Source organism: Sinocyclocheilus grahami, unplaced genomic scaffold (genome assembly GCF_001515645.1).
Source record: "Sinocyclocheilus grahami isolate Dianchi unplaced genomic scaffold, SAMN03320097.WGS_v1.1 scaffold734.1, whole genome shotgun sequence".
NCBI classification, from domain to species: domain Eukaryota; kingdom Metazoa; phylum Chordata; class Actinopteri; order Cypriniformes; family Cyprinidae; genus Sinocyclocheilus; species Sinocyclocheilus grahami.
The window spans coordinates 217,310-232,712 of NW_015505913.1; the positions used below are offsets into that span (position 1 = coordinate 217,310).

The following is a 15,403-nucleotide window of genomic DNA, read 5'->3' on the forward strand; positions in this document are numbered from 1 at the left end:
TATATATATATATATATATATATACCTGTGTGTGTGTGTGTGTATTTTTGTAATTGTTAAAAAAAAATTACAGTTCAAAATTGCCAAGTGGCCTTGAATTCATTTGCATATTCAGTGTGTAAATATATTTATGAATACAATTTTTAATAGTAGGTTAAATTAATATATAAAAAAACAAGAAACCTGTGCAATACTATATCAAAACATTTATAATAAATTCACAGCCCTTTAGTCTGAATGCATTAATGAAAATTATTTTAAAGAAAAAAAAAAGTTTCACTGACTTCATGACACACCACTATGTTATGTTTATTGTGCTTAGTATGGAAGAGATGAATTCTTCAAATGTGTTCCAGAAATGCTTAATAGTGGCCTATTTGTATAGAGGAATGAAGAACAGCACAGCCCTACATCTAAAGCTAATCTCTGTGAGGAGCTGGAGGACAAGGACACTGCCTCTAAAATGAGTCTGAATGAGAAAATGGAGAAGAGCTACACTGCACCCTCTCCAGAACCCAGCTGTGTCTCTATGAAAAGTGATTTATCTATAGTTATGCCTCCTAATATCAGTGATGAAGCAGTGACCTCTGACCCCAGGTAAGACAATACACAGATACAGAACAGACCTTATATAATATATAAATGGAGAATGACTGAATCATTTGATTGATGTCAAAAGCCTGAAGAATCCCAAAACCACATCTCCAGAACCAAGCTATGTTTCTATGAAGAGTCATGTATCCTTACTTAAGCCTCCGGATCTCAGCTTTGGAGCAGTAACCTCTGACCTGAGGTAAGACAAAACACTGATACATAATATCTAAAAAAAAAAAAAAAATCGAGATTGGCTGAATGCTTTTATTAAAGGGGACATCAGATGCCCATTTTCCACAGGTTGATATGAATCTTTAGGGTCTTCATGAAAGGTCTGCAACATACTTTGGTTAAAATTCCTCAATGGTTGTGTAAAACAACACCCTTTTTTATGATGTTAAAAACAGCTCTGTTCACTGCGACACGTTTCGGTGTATGTCTCTTTTTATGCTAATTAGCTCTGCTCACTCCACCCCTGTCTTCCATGGATTATTTCTATTTCCTATATTTCTGATGTCGGGAGAAAATGAAGACTCTTTTGTTCAGTTTTACATCCAACGACAAAACACCTGCACTGCTTACGAGACATTGTTGTCACTACAGCTGCTCGAGCACAAAGAAAATGGCGGACCACATACAACTGGCTGAGGGCACAGATATGCTAATACAGGACAGTCCGTCAGCAGCCGTGGGCGGGGCCCAAGTAATATGATGCCATATTGCTCAGAAAATCAAAATGGCTTGATAATTGAGGCTGCTTAGGTTTTTTGGGAATTAAGAAAAGTAGTGAATGGATTTTTATCATTGTAGGGTGGTTGTGTACACACACTTTATACGCAAACACCATGTACAAGTGAATTTTGCATTCAATGAGCTCTGACCGATTGATAATGAAATGTATTGTCAAATTTTAATTGATTGATTTTATTGATTAGTCATAGTAGCCATAATTACCAATGCAAAGCTGAGCCGGTGCTAACAACATTATCTGGTGCAAATAATTCTTGTACTCTTCATTTGTCTTTATTTATTTATTTATTTTTTGTACTTCAAAACTGATTTGACTCAACAGTTTGAGAAACGATCTTATCCAGGATCAGTCCAGATGTGGAGTTTGTGAGCAGGTTCTGAGAGATCCGGTCTCTATCAGCTGTGGACACAGTTTCTGCAGACAGTGCATCAGTTTCGTTAGGGATCAGTCCAGACCATCAGAAGACTTTGACTGTCCTAAGTGCAGAAAGAAATCCAGAACACAAAGAGTCATGACAGGAACCATTTCTGCTCATTCTGCTCACCTGCAGGAGAAGACTGGAGACCTACATAAACCAGTACATGATGAACTACAAAGAGTCAAAGACTACCACAAAACCAGCATGAAGATCAAATATGAGAGATTATTTGAGGGAACCAAACTCAAACAGACTCAAACCCTCCTGAACAGGATCTACACACAGCTCTACATCATAGAGGGAGAGAGTGAAGGAATGAATGAAGAACATGAGGTTTTACAGATGGAGAAAACAGCCAGAACACAATGCTCACAAGATACACCAATCTACTGCAATGACATCTTTAAAGCTGAAGCAGGATCTGAGGAGAAAGAGCAGATCAAGACTGTTCTTACTAAAGGCATCGCTGGAATCGGAAAAACCATCTCTGTGCAAAAGTTCATTCTGGACTGGGCTGAGGGAAAAGCCAATCAGGATGTAGATTTCATGTTTGTGCTTCCATTTCGAGAGCTAAACTTGATCCGAGATCATCAGTACAGTCTTCACAGACTTCTGCTGGTGTCCCTGATGCCTCTGTGTATTCTGGGATTTGCACTGAGATCTTTAAGGAGGAATCTGTGATTCATCAGAGGAAAGTCTACAGCTTCATTCATCTGAGCGTTCAGGAGTTTCTTGCTGCTTTCCATGTGTTTTACTGCTATTTAAACAGCACCATGGAGACACTTAAGGTAATTGTTCCAATGCATAATCTGCTTAAAGGAGCAGTAGATGAAGCCGTTGAGCGTGAGCATGGACAGCTGGATCTTTTCCTGCGGTTCCTGCTGGGCATCTCGCTGGAGTCCAATCAGAGACTCTTACAGGATCTACTGACACACACAGAGAACAGCTCAGAGAGCATCAGGAGAACCACACAGTACATTAAAGAGAAGATCAAAGATGGACATGGACTCTCCACTGAAAGATCCATCAATCTGTTCCTCTGTCTGCTGGAAGTGAAAGATCAGACTCTGTCCAGAGAGATTCAGGAGTTTGTGAAATCAGACAAACACTCAGAGAAGAAACTCTCTGCTGCTCACTGCTCAACAATCTCCTACATGCTTCAGATGTCAGAGGACCCGCTGGATGAGCTGGACCTCAAGAAATACAACACATCAGATGAGGGAAGAAGAAGACTGATACCAGCTGTGATCAACTGCAGAAAAGCCATGTGAGTGTTTAATCATGTTATAGCAAAGAGTGTTTATAAATGTAAATATTAGAAGAATGAAAGTAATATTATAAAAATATCAGTTCTAGAGTGAGGTTACAAATTGGATTATCTTGTGTGCTGCTGTCTTTCAGTTTTCCTGGCTGTAATCTCTTTGGTCAGGACTGTGAAATTGTGTCATCAGCTCTACAATCCTCAAACTGTGTCCTGAGAGAGCTGGATCTGAGTAACAATGACCTGCAGGATTCAGGAGTGAAGCTGCTCTCTGATGGACTGAAGAGTCCAAACTGTCAGCTGGAAAAACTGAGGTTTGACTGTCATATTCATATGTCGATACACAATTTATTTCAACCCCTGCTTACTATTGATATGTGTCTGTAGGTTGTCAGGCTGTATGGTGACAGAAGAAGGCTGTGGTTATTTGTCTTCAGCTCTGAGTTTAAACCCCTCACACCTGAGAGAGCTGGATCTGAGCTACAATCACCCAGGACAATCAGGAGTCCAGCTGCTCAAACACAAACTGGAGGATCCAAACTATAAACTGCAGATACTCAAGTATGTGGGGCAGTAATGGGGTTTTAATTAAGATCATTTATACTGATAATATCAAATGAGTCATCTAATTTGCATAACAAATTAATAAATATGAAAATATTTGCAAGTTTTATGTACTTGCTGTAAAGATGTTTTCAGACAGAAGTATGTGTTCATTAATTAAACTAAATCAAATCAATACTTGCTGACCACCCTTTCTCTTTAAAACAGTACCTATTCTCTAAGGTACACTTGTCCAAGGTTTATTAATTTGTACAATGTAAATTTACATTAGATGATGTAGTAAAGAGTAAAAAATGTATAGCAAATTGTATTTACTATGGGATTTTGACTTCACCATTGAACATGTTTTATTGGCTGTCTTCCTAAAACAGTAGTTAGTTCAATTTAGACTTTTAATGACAGTTATTGTGTCATAAGCTGCCTCAGGCATATATTAGGTAGCAACAAAGAGAGCTGACTAATGAGGAACATAAAAAAATACTTGGCCAAGTATCAGTGCCTGCATTTGTGTACTTGCATAGATTATGTTTTTGGGTTCATACTAACCCATCGTAGATGCTATGGTGCGGTGTGAGAAATGCACAGTGAAGATGAAGAAGAATAATCTTTAATATAATCCACACAGAACAAATCCACAGAAGGTAGGCAGGTATCACACGCACAACTCAACTTTAACACAGGACAAAGACAGAAAGCACAGACTTGACTAAATATAGGGGAGCTTGATGAGGAACAGACAGGTAAAGATGATTAACTAATAATGACACAACGAGAACAGGAACAGAAACATAACCAAATATGGGCACAAGAGGGAGAAAACACAACAAACAGTTCAATGGGGGTGTGACAGTTCGCCCCCTTCCCGGAAGGCGCAACCTCACGCCGCAGGAACAACAAAGGGAGGGAGGGACTTGTCCTGGAGGAGGACAAAGGAGTGGATGTGGGATGGTGACAAGGGGATGGCGAAGGGCTGGCAGGAAGGCTGGCAGGCAGACGGTACAGGTGGAGGTTTGGGCGGAGGACGGACAGGGGGAGCCAGGGCAGATCAGATGGAAGGAGGAGCCAAGGAGAAGACAGGAGGGACCTGGAGCAGGAGGAGCCAGGCGGGACCCAGGCCGCAGCCATGATGGCGGCCCACGGTGGAGCAGACGGAGGGAGAAGCCATGATGGAAGAAGGGCTGATGTCTCCAGGGGGTCGGCCGACGGCGGCGGAGCAGGTGGAGGAGGAGCCCGAGGTGGAGATGGAGAGCCGATGAGCCAGGGTGATGGGGAGGATCCGGAGGGCCAAGGCGGAGCAGATGGCACCAGCGACCGAGGTGGAGATCCGGAAGTCCATGGTGGAGCCGGAGCGACAAAGAACCAGAGGGATGGAGGGACAAGGTGTAGCCAGAGGAGTGGAGACCCGAGGCGGGCGAATGGTTGACGACAGACCAAGTGGGAGTCGGAGGGATGAGGGAGTCCGGCGGAGTTGGTGGACTGACGGGCCACGGCGGAGAGGAGGGAGATAGGAGCCATGGTGGAGCCGCTGGGTCGAAGGGTCGAGGCGGAGTCCAGGACACAGAGGCTGGAGGAGGAGACAAGGGATCCTCCAGCCGCGACGCCGATGGAGACTGGCAGACCCGCGGTGAATCCAGCACACATATGGTGGGCTGAGGGTGAGCAGAGGGGCTGACAGGAAACAGCTGTGGCGATGGTGAGGACTGGTGCAGAGGTGGTGGAAGAGGGAGGCTGGGTGGGAGTTCAGGATGCTCAGGAGGATTAGGGATGTTGTGTGCTGCCCACACACACCACATGGCCACTCCCAGCACCGGGAGCACCAGTGACAGTGGAACGACCTCCATGGTCGCTGTCCCACTGGTAGAATGTTCAGGGCAGACAGACAATTCTGTCGTTGATAAGTCGTGGCCTAATGGTTAGAGAGTCGGACTCGTAACCCAAGGTTGCGGGTTCGAGTCTCATACCGGCAGGGATTGTAGGTGGGGGGAGTGAATGTACAGTGCTCTCTCCCACCTTCAATACCATGACTGAGGTGCCCTTGAGCAAGGCACTGAACCCCCAACTGCTCCCCGGGCGCCGCAGCATAAATGGCTGCCCACTGCTCCGGGTGTGTGTTCACGGTGTGTGTGTGTGTGTTCACTGCTGTGTGTGTGCACTTTGGATGGGATAAATGCAGAGCACTAATTCAGAGTATGGGTCACCATACTTGGCCACATGTCAAGTCACAGTCACAGTTTCTATAAATATCTGAAGTATAGTCCATTGGGCACAGCCATGGTGCAGTGGGCAGCTCTGGGGAGATCTCTCTGGCGATGGCTCGTCAGTCGTGGTGGGCTCTGGCTCTCCGTCAAGGGTTGGGTCAGGCTTTGGCGCCGCGCAGCAGGGTGATAGTGGGCTGGGCTCTGGGTTAGGAGTGGGGCTGGTGTCGTCATCCGCATTATCCATGGTGAGTGGCCATATAGAGGACGAGGAAGGCAGGATCATTCATAACACAGGGAAAATGCCACTATTACTTTATATAGGTCCAGTGTTCTGTCACGGTGCGGTGTGAGAAACGCACAATGAAGATAAAGATGAAGAAGAAGAATCTTTAATATAATCCACACAGAACGAATCCACAGAAGGTAGGCGGGTATCATATGCACATCTCAACTTTAACACTGGACAAAGACAGAAAACACAGACTTGTCTAAATATAGGGGAGCCTGATGAGGAACAGACAGGTGAAGATGATTAACTAATAATGACACAATGAGAACAGGAACATAACCAAATATGGGCACAAGAGGGAGAAAACACAACAAACAGTCGGGGGGGCGTGACAGTAGAAGGCAACGTGATATCTATTTAAACACCATATTTTTAAGTTTAGTGTTATGGATTCTGTTGGTATTTTGAGCTGATCTATCTTTGGTGCTCTGGAGCTATTAGAGTGTATTAGAGTTTCTTACAAGAATCCTGAATTTGGAGTGCCTCATTTAGATACATTTAATATCATGTATTCACTGATATTTCAGCTGCTTCTTGCACAGTTTTAATAATCAAACATTTATAATTTGTTCTTTATATTTGTCTCTTTCTAGTTTGAATCAGGGAGGCCATTTTAGAATCACACCAGGACTGAGAAAATGTAGGCCCCCCACACACACACACACACACACACACACACACAGCTCTAAAACTATCCATTTATGTATCATCTGTCTTGTTTTCAGATGCGTGTGATCTGACACTGGATCCAAACACCGTAAACACTCAACTCATGCTGTCTGATGAGAACAGGAAGGTGATGCATATGAAAACACCGCAGTTGTATCCTGATCTTCCAGAGAGATTTGATACATATCCCCAGGTACTGTGTGGAGAGAGGCTCACTGAACGCTGTTACTGGGAGGTTGAATGGAGTGGGAGAGTGACTGGCATAGCCGCGACATATAAAGGAATCAGCAGGAAAGGAGTAAGTGACTGTGTTTTTGGATGGAATGACAAATCCTGGAGTCTCTTCTGTTCTGATAACAGTTACACTGTTTGTCACAATAATGACAGAACTGACTTAATTGCACCTTCACCCCCCTCTAATACAGTAGGATTGTATCTGGACTGGTCGGTCGGCACTCTGTCCTTCTACAGCGTCTCTGACACCCACACACTCACACACTTACACACATTCAACACCACATTCACTGAACCCCTCTATGCTGGATTCAGAGTTTATGAATCCTCAGTGTCTTTGAGAAATATCTCAACAGTATCTATTTAAAGCTGTCTCAAACCTTATTTCTTTTCTTTTTTTTCTTTTCATAAAACAACTCACACACCTAAATGATGAAATGTAATTCCTGTGCCTCTTGATGCATCTCATGGAATTTGCATAATAATTGCTTTCGAACAAGTTTCCCCAAACACATCCTGGTCTGTCATTGGTCAGTAGTCAGTCCCATCCCAAACAGTATATTTCTGTCTGCTGTTTTAGACATCACTGCTCAGGAAAGTCACTAGTGTAGGGTTATGAGACTTTTCAGTTGGCATACCAACTGTTACTTAAAGACTAAAGTAGTGATGTTAACCTTGTATAAACACTTATACATAACTTGCATGTTTAAGTCTGCCTTATTGTTTTACTATGTCATGCTTTTACCTCTTTGATTGTTCAATATATAAAAATTATTTTGAGATTTCTTTTATTTTTATTTTGAGATTGTGTTGGATATCAATAAAATAATTTCACTACTAAAAATGTTCATGACATTTCTTAGTTTTTCAGTGGGAATGTGATAATGGCAATGGTAATGGTTTTTGAAATAGTTAACTCACATATAACTCACAACTTTGCTTTTAGAGGGAGACACATACTAATATCACAATTCATGCTTTATTACTATGTTTTTGCAGTTTTCTGCATGTTGTACAATATTTCAGTTCTTCTCCAGTCATGGCCCTGTTCCAATGGTGCCCTTTTTTTGTGTGAGGACCTCAGATACTTTGCAGCCAGGCTTGAGTTTGCTAGAGTTTCTTCAGGTAGGTATGAAAGTTTGTCCTTTTGTTCCATCTGGATAAAGTCTTTCTGGTGAAATGTGAAGTGGGAAAAATGTTTCCTTAATTTGTGCATAATTGGGTTATGTTTTTGAAGTAAATTTACCCAGTAGTCATAGAGCACTGCAGTAATGATGTATTTTTGTAGGCCAACCCATAAGTTTGCATCTCCCTGTTCCTTCCACAAAAGCCAATAGGATTTTTTTTATTGGCTTTTAGATTATTACAGAAAATAAGCTCTGTGGCTGACAAAAGTTCATCATGATAGTCTTTTCAAATGAACACAACTTTATGAACTGTGAAGCCTACATACAGGGGCGTAGCAGCCATTTTAAAAGTTGATGAGTAATGGACAGCTGTCAAGTGACATGACCCTCAATAGCCAAACAAATTATGTACATAATGTACAAAGTAAGTACATTCATGTTCACATAATAAATTCTATATAGCTAGAATACCAATTGCCGTACGTGTTTAGAGCACCCTAATGACAACTTTGGGAACATCCCATGATAGCTTACAGGAAGCAAAACAGGGACATATTTTTTTGTGATATCATATTTAAAAACCCTAACTCTAACCCTAATTTAAAAATAACTGCATGACTTGGGACTTTGAGACCACTGTGAACATCTGTACTTTATTTTTATGAAATAAAAATATATTTTACACACAATATTTCAGTTATACTTCACTTAAACATTAACTTTTATCCCAATTCTTAACAGTTGGGATAAAAGGATGACGGCGCGACGCGACTAACGAACCCAATAATCAGTTATGCTGTCCATATTTACATTTACTCATTTAGCAGATGCTTTTATCCAAAGCGATTTACAAGTAGGAGAGCATATAACACACACTGGATCCGTGACGCGTCACATACCTCATTCTTAAGTGGTTCTTTTGTCGCGTCGCATGATCGCATCACTTGAATCCGGTGTAGATGCCCTGTTAGGTCAAATAATAACGTAGGAATTCGATTGCGTGATTCGTGTCATCGTGACATAGCACATACTTAGTGTTTGAAAAAGGACGTAATCGCCCTCTGCTTATTTTCTGGGGTGCATTTTACCCTCAAATCGCCCAAAGAGCAAAGTGAAATCACGAGCGCAACAGGAGATTTGAAGCTCATGACAGACGCGCCCAAGAGATGATTCACCTTGTGATTGGCTGAATGTTAATTCACTCAAATCTAAATAAACAAATTAGAGAACACGGGCGGAAATATCGGAGGTGGGTCAAACAAAGTGTGGGGGACAGAATCACCTTTTTCTAAAAGTGCGGGGGGCATGTCCCCCCCCCGTCCCCCGCGGCTGCTATGCCCCTGCCTACATACAATCACCAGTGGCCTGTTGCACAAAGCCGGTTTCAGGTTTTATTCTGGGTTAGTGATCGCAAACCAAAGCTGGACCAATCAGCTCTGAGCAAAGTAACATATATCTGATGCAATAAAGCCATCCACTGTATCTCTCGCTTCAAATTAATGGTTATAGTGATAAAAGTTTAGAGACAAAATCTTTTGCTGTTAATTTCTTATTATATTTATATTTTATAGATTATAATTGTTTAATTCATATAATATTTTCATATAATTATTATATGATTTAACAATTAATATTAAATTTAGCATTTAATTAATATAACTATATGCATATAAATACAAGGTTCTGTCAGGACCATTATCGTCAAAGATGATTGACAATAAACCATTAAGAATTTAATTCTCATGTGTTTTATTCTATTTCAGTTTTGCTGGCTGTAATCTCACTGCTCAGTCCTGTGAAATTGTGTCATCAGCTCTACAATCCTCAAACTATGTCCTGAGAGAGCTGGATCTGAGTAGCAATGACCTGCAGGATTCAGGAGTGAAGCTGCTCTCTGATGGACTGAAGAGTCCAAATTGTCAGCTAGAGATACTGAGGTATTAAGAGCATATAAGAGATAAAATACAGTCAGTCAATGGGCACTAACTGTGTGATCTAACTGTGTGTGTCTATAGATGATTTGGCTGTGTGTCTGTAGATGATTTGACTGTTGATGATCTGATTGTATGTGTGTCTGTAGATGATCTGACTTTGTGTGTCTGTTGATGATCTGACTGTGTGTGTCTGTACATTATCTGACTGTGTATGTCTGTAGATGATCTGACTGTGTGTCTGAAGATAATCTGACTGTGTCTGTAGAAGATTTGACTGTTTGTAGATGATCTGACTAAGTGTGTCTGTAGATGATCTGACTGTGTGTGTCTGTAGATGATCTGACTATGTGTGTCTGTAGATGATTTGACTGTGTATGTCTGTAGATGATCTGACTGTGTGTGTCTGTAGATGATCTGACTTTGTATGCCAGTAGATGATCTGACTCTGTGTGTCTGTAGATGACCTGACTGTGTATGTCTGAAGATGATCTGACTGTGTCTGTAGATGATCTGACTGTGTGTGTCTGTAGATGATTTTACTGTGTGTCTGTAGATGAACTGACTGTGTGTCTGTAGATAATCTGACTGTGTATGTTTGAAGATTATCTGAATGTGTGTCTGTAGGTGATTTGACTGTTTGTCTGTAGATGATCTGACTGTGCGTGTCTGTAGATTATTTGTCTGTGTGTGTCTGTAGATAACCTCACTTTGTATGTCTGAAGATGATCTGACTGTGTCTGTAGATGATCTGACTGTGCGTGTCTGTAGATGATTTTGCTGTATATGTCTGTAGATTATCTGACTGTTTGTCTGTAGATGACCTGACTGTGTGTGTCTGTATATGATCTGACTGTGTATGTAGATGATCTGACTATGTGTGTCTGTAGATGATCTGATTGTGTATGTCTGCAGATGATCTAAATGTGTGTCTGTAGATGATCTGACTGTGTATGTCTGTAGATGATCTTACTGCGTGTCTGAAGATAATCTGACTGTCTGTAGAATATTTGACTGTTTGTAGATTATCTGACTAAGTGTGTCTGTAGATGATCTGACTGTGTGTGTCTGTAGATGATCTGACTATGTGTGTCTGTAGATGATCTGACTGTGTGTATGTAGATGATCTGACTGTGTGTGTCTGTAGATGATCTGACTTTGTATGCCAGTAGATGATCTGACTTTGTATGCCAGTAGATGATCTGACTCTGTGTGTCTGTAGATGATCTGACTGTGTGTCTCTGTATATAATCTGACTGTGTCTGTAGATGATCTGACTGTGTGTCTCTGTAGATAATCTGACTGTGTCTGTAGATGATATGAATGTGTGTCTGTAGATGATTTGACTGTTTGTCTGTAGATGATCTGACTGTGTGTGTCTGTAGATGATCTGACTTTGTATGCCAGTAGATGATCTGACTCTGTGTGTCTGTAGATGACCTGACTGTGTATGTCTGAAGATGATCTGACTGTGTCTGTAGATGGTCTGACTGTGTGTGTCTGTAGATGATTTTACTGTGTGTCTGTAGATGACCTGACTTTGTATGTCTGTAGATGATCTGACTGTGTGTGTCTGTAGATGATCTGACTGTGTCTGTATATGAACTGACTGTGTGTCTGTAGATAATCTGACTGTGTATGTCTGAAGATGATCTGAATGTGTGTCTGTAGGTGATTTGACTGTTTGTCTGTAGATGATCTGACTGTGCGTGTCTGTAGATGATTTGTCTCTGTGTGTCTGTAGATAACCTGACTTTGTATGTCTGAAGATGATCTGACTGTGTCTGTAGATGATCTGACTGTGCGTGTCTGTAGATGATTTTGCTGTATATGTCTGTAGATTATCTGACTGTGTGTCTGTAGATGACCTGACAGTGTGTGTCTGAAGATGACCTGACTGTGTGTGTCTGTAGATGATCTGATTGTGTATGTCTGAAGATGATCTAAATGTGTGTCTGTAGATGATTTGACTGTTTGTCTGTAGATGATCTGACTGTGTGTCTAGATAATTTGACAGTGTACGTAGATGATCTTACTGTGTGTGTCTGTAGTTGATCTGACTGTGTATGTCTGAAGTTGATCTGACTGTGTGTGTCTGTAGATGACCTGACTGTGTGTCTGTAGATGATTTGACTGTTTGTCTGTTGATGATCTGACTGTGTGTGTCTGTAGATGATCTTCTTGTTTGTCTGTTGTTGATCTGACTGTGTGTGTCTGTAGATGACCTGACTGTGTATGTCTGACGTTGATCTGACTGTGTGTGTCTGTAGATGATCTGATTGTGTATGTCTGAAGATTATTTAAATGTGTGCCTGTAGATGATTTGACTGTTTGTCTGTAGATGGTCTGACTGTGTGTGTAGATAATTTGACAGTGTACATAGATGATCTTACTGTGTGTGTCTGTAGATGATCTGACTGTATGTCTGTAGATGATCTGACTGTGTGTGTCTGAAGTTGATCTGACTGTGTATGTCTGTAGATGACCTGACTGTGTGTCTGTAGATGATTTGACTGTTTGTCTGTAGATGACCTGACTGTGTGTCTGTAGATGATTTGACTGTTTGTCTGTTGATGATCTGACTGTGTGTTTATTTTTTCGTATGGCAGGAGTCTGTTATGGATCTTTTTCACATTTTTCAGCAGCTTAAGCTTCAATAGCGGTAAATGGGAGACTGCAACAAATATATTTTTTGCATTCTCATTTGCTCAAATAGCAAAAGAAAAACTCCATGATCGTGTTTTCATGAATTAAAAAAAAGTAAAATAAAATAGAGAGAGACTAATAACGGCAGTCAAAAGAGAGAATGATGTCAAATTTACTGTCACTCCCATAGACGCTGTATTAGAAACACTCTCGTATTAGCGTTAATATTTTGTAATTTGATGTAAAGGTGATATTATACAAAGTATAGTGTTATTAATGTACATACATTCTTTAAAAAAATGAAAATATAAAAAACTTTGGAGGATTTATGATGCTGATGACCATTGAAACGCATGTGAAAACTGTCCATTATAAATTTTGCTTTTGCAAAAATACACATTCTGTAATATTGTTTTAAAAATGGTCTTTGTGTCTTATATAAATTTGCAGATCTGTCTTTCAACCCTGCACATTGCAATGTTTTACGAGTTCAGTGAGTTTTGTAGGGACAACGTGAACTGTGTTCCATTTATGAAGAATATATGTATTTTCACGTATATCTTTTCATTAACAGTGGCTTATTTCTATAGATCTCTATAGAGTCTGAATGAGGAGATGGAGATGAATGACACTGCAGCAGCTCCAGATCCCAGCTGTGTGTCTATGAAGAGTAACAGATCCATGAATTTCCCCCTGATCTCAGTGATGAAGCAGTGACCTCTGACCCCAGGTGAGTCAAAACACTGATATCTCATGAAGCACATAATAAAGATTGCATAAATCCTTTGATTTTTGTTATTTATAATGAGTCTTTTTCACAATTTAATGGTAACTTGTTTAAAGTTACGTGAGCTATTTTGCAAAAAAAAAATCCTTTTATGAACATGTAAACATAAAAGATATTCACTGGAGGAAATGTGCCATGTGCACAGACCTGTCTGACTGATAATGGAATTTGTTGTCAATTACTTTGTCATTTCATCATTGTAGCACTACATATCGTGGCAAAGGTGTGTTAATGCTAATAAAAATGTATCTTGGGCAAATACATATTTTATTCTTCATTTGTTATTTATAAATTTTGAATTAAATATGTCTTCTTTGACTCAGCAGTGGTGAGAGGGACAGATGTGGCGTTAGTGAGCAGGTTCTGAGAGATCCGGTCTATATCAGCTGTGAACACAGTTTCTGCAGACAGTGCACCAGTTTATACTGGGATCAGTCCAGACCATCAGAAGACTTTGACTGTCCTCAGTGCAGAAAGAGATCCAGAGAAACTCCTGCAGTCCAACAGAGAAGTGATTGTGAAACTTGCTGAAGTGGCTTTCAAACAGCTGATGAAGGGCAATTCATTTCATCATTGTAGCACTACATATCGTGGCAAAGGTGTGTTAATGCTAATAAAAATGTATCTTGGGCAAATACATATTTTATTCTTCATTTGTTATTTAGAAATTTTGAATTAAATATGTCTTCTTTGACTCAGCAGTGGTGAGAGGGACAGATGTGGCGTTTGTGAGCAGGTTCTGAGAGATCCGGTCTATATCAGCTGTGAACACAGTTTCTGCAGACAGTGCACCAGTTTATACTGGGATCAGTCCAGACCATCAGAAGACTTTGACTGTCCTCAGTGCAGAAAGAGATCCAGAGAAACTCCTGCAGTCCAACAGAGAAGTGATTGTGAAACTTGCTGAAGTGGCTTTCAAACAGCTGATGAAGGGCAATGTGATGTTCTATGAGGAGGACCTGATTGAGAGCGGCATAGATGTCACTGATGCCTCAGTGTATTCTGGGAATTGCACTGAGATCTTTAAGCAGGAATCTGTGATTCATCAGAGGAAAGTCTACAGCCGGGATGGGCAACTGGGATGGGCCGTGTACATAAAGATTGCTTTCAGTTTATGATGTTAATACTATCTCCGACCAGGAGAGGTCGCCAGTTTCCAGCCGCTTCTCTATTAATTTCAATGTAGTAGGACGTGCACTAATGTAAACATTCATTAACATTAGCAAATAATAAATGAAAAACTGACCATGAAAACAGTATTTTCCAGTCCAAACAGATCATCTTTTTACCAAGTTCAAGGGGATACCCATATGTTTGGATTGTTTGTAAATCTGTATTTTATTTAAATCGCCATCACACCACTGCTCACAATCAACGGGGACGCCAGAGTTGCACTTGCCTCAAATTTCAAAGGTAAAATTCATAGTCAAAAAAAGCTTTTTGCCAAATGCATGACAGAAATGTTTGCACTGGACTATGTTCTTATTAGGGTTTCCGCGGGTCCTTAAAACGTCTTCAGTTAAATTGTTTACATTTAAGGCCATGCAAACTCTTAAATGGTACAAAAAGTCTAAATTATAAGAGGTCTTTGGGGACGGAAAGACAAGAATTGCTATATGGATTAATATGACGATTAAACTTCAAAAGGCTGTGATTTCACTGAATAAACTTGAACGCTGCAGTCAGCTTTGTGTACGGCGGTTATCGGGGAAACCACTATATTTCTGCCGTTCAGAAAGCGCCTCCTGCTGGCAGAGAACGAATCTGCTTTTTCAATAAGCCCTTCTGCTATTTTCGCTACATATTTTTAAATGTGAACCAGTGGATCGACAAAAAAATATCTAAACAATTAAGACACTAAGAAATATTTATGTTATTTAATATAATATTTAATTGATAATAATTGTTTAAATTAATATAATAATTGATACTTT

General features: G+C 40.5%; 2 protein-coding genes across 4 annotated transcripts in view; one reads left to right on the forward strand and one right to left on the reverse strand.

Annotated features, from left to right (window-relative positions):
• LOC107560584 (zinc finger protein 501-like) overlaps nt 1-15,403 on the reverse strand; it is a 176,198-nt gene that overhangs the window by 71,139 nt on the left and 89,656 nt on the right. The gene's annotated exons all lie outside the window — the stretch shown is intronic.
• On the forward strand, nt 2,405-7,378 carry LOC107560586 (neoverrucotoxin subunit beta-like). Its single transcript, XM_016244809.1, has 5 exons — nt 2,405-3,030; nt 3,165-3,338; nt 3,412-3,585; nt 6,669-6,715; nt 6,801-7,378. The coding sequence occupies exons 1-5, from the start codon at nt 2,537-2,539 to the stop codon at nt 7,343-7,345; spliced, it is 1,434 nt and encodes a 477-aa protein (XP_016100295.1). The 5' UTR covers nt 2,405-2,536; the 3' UTR covers nt 7,346-7,378.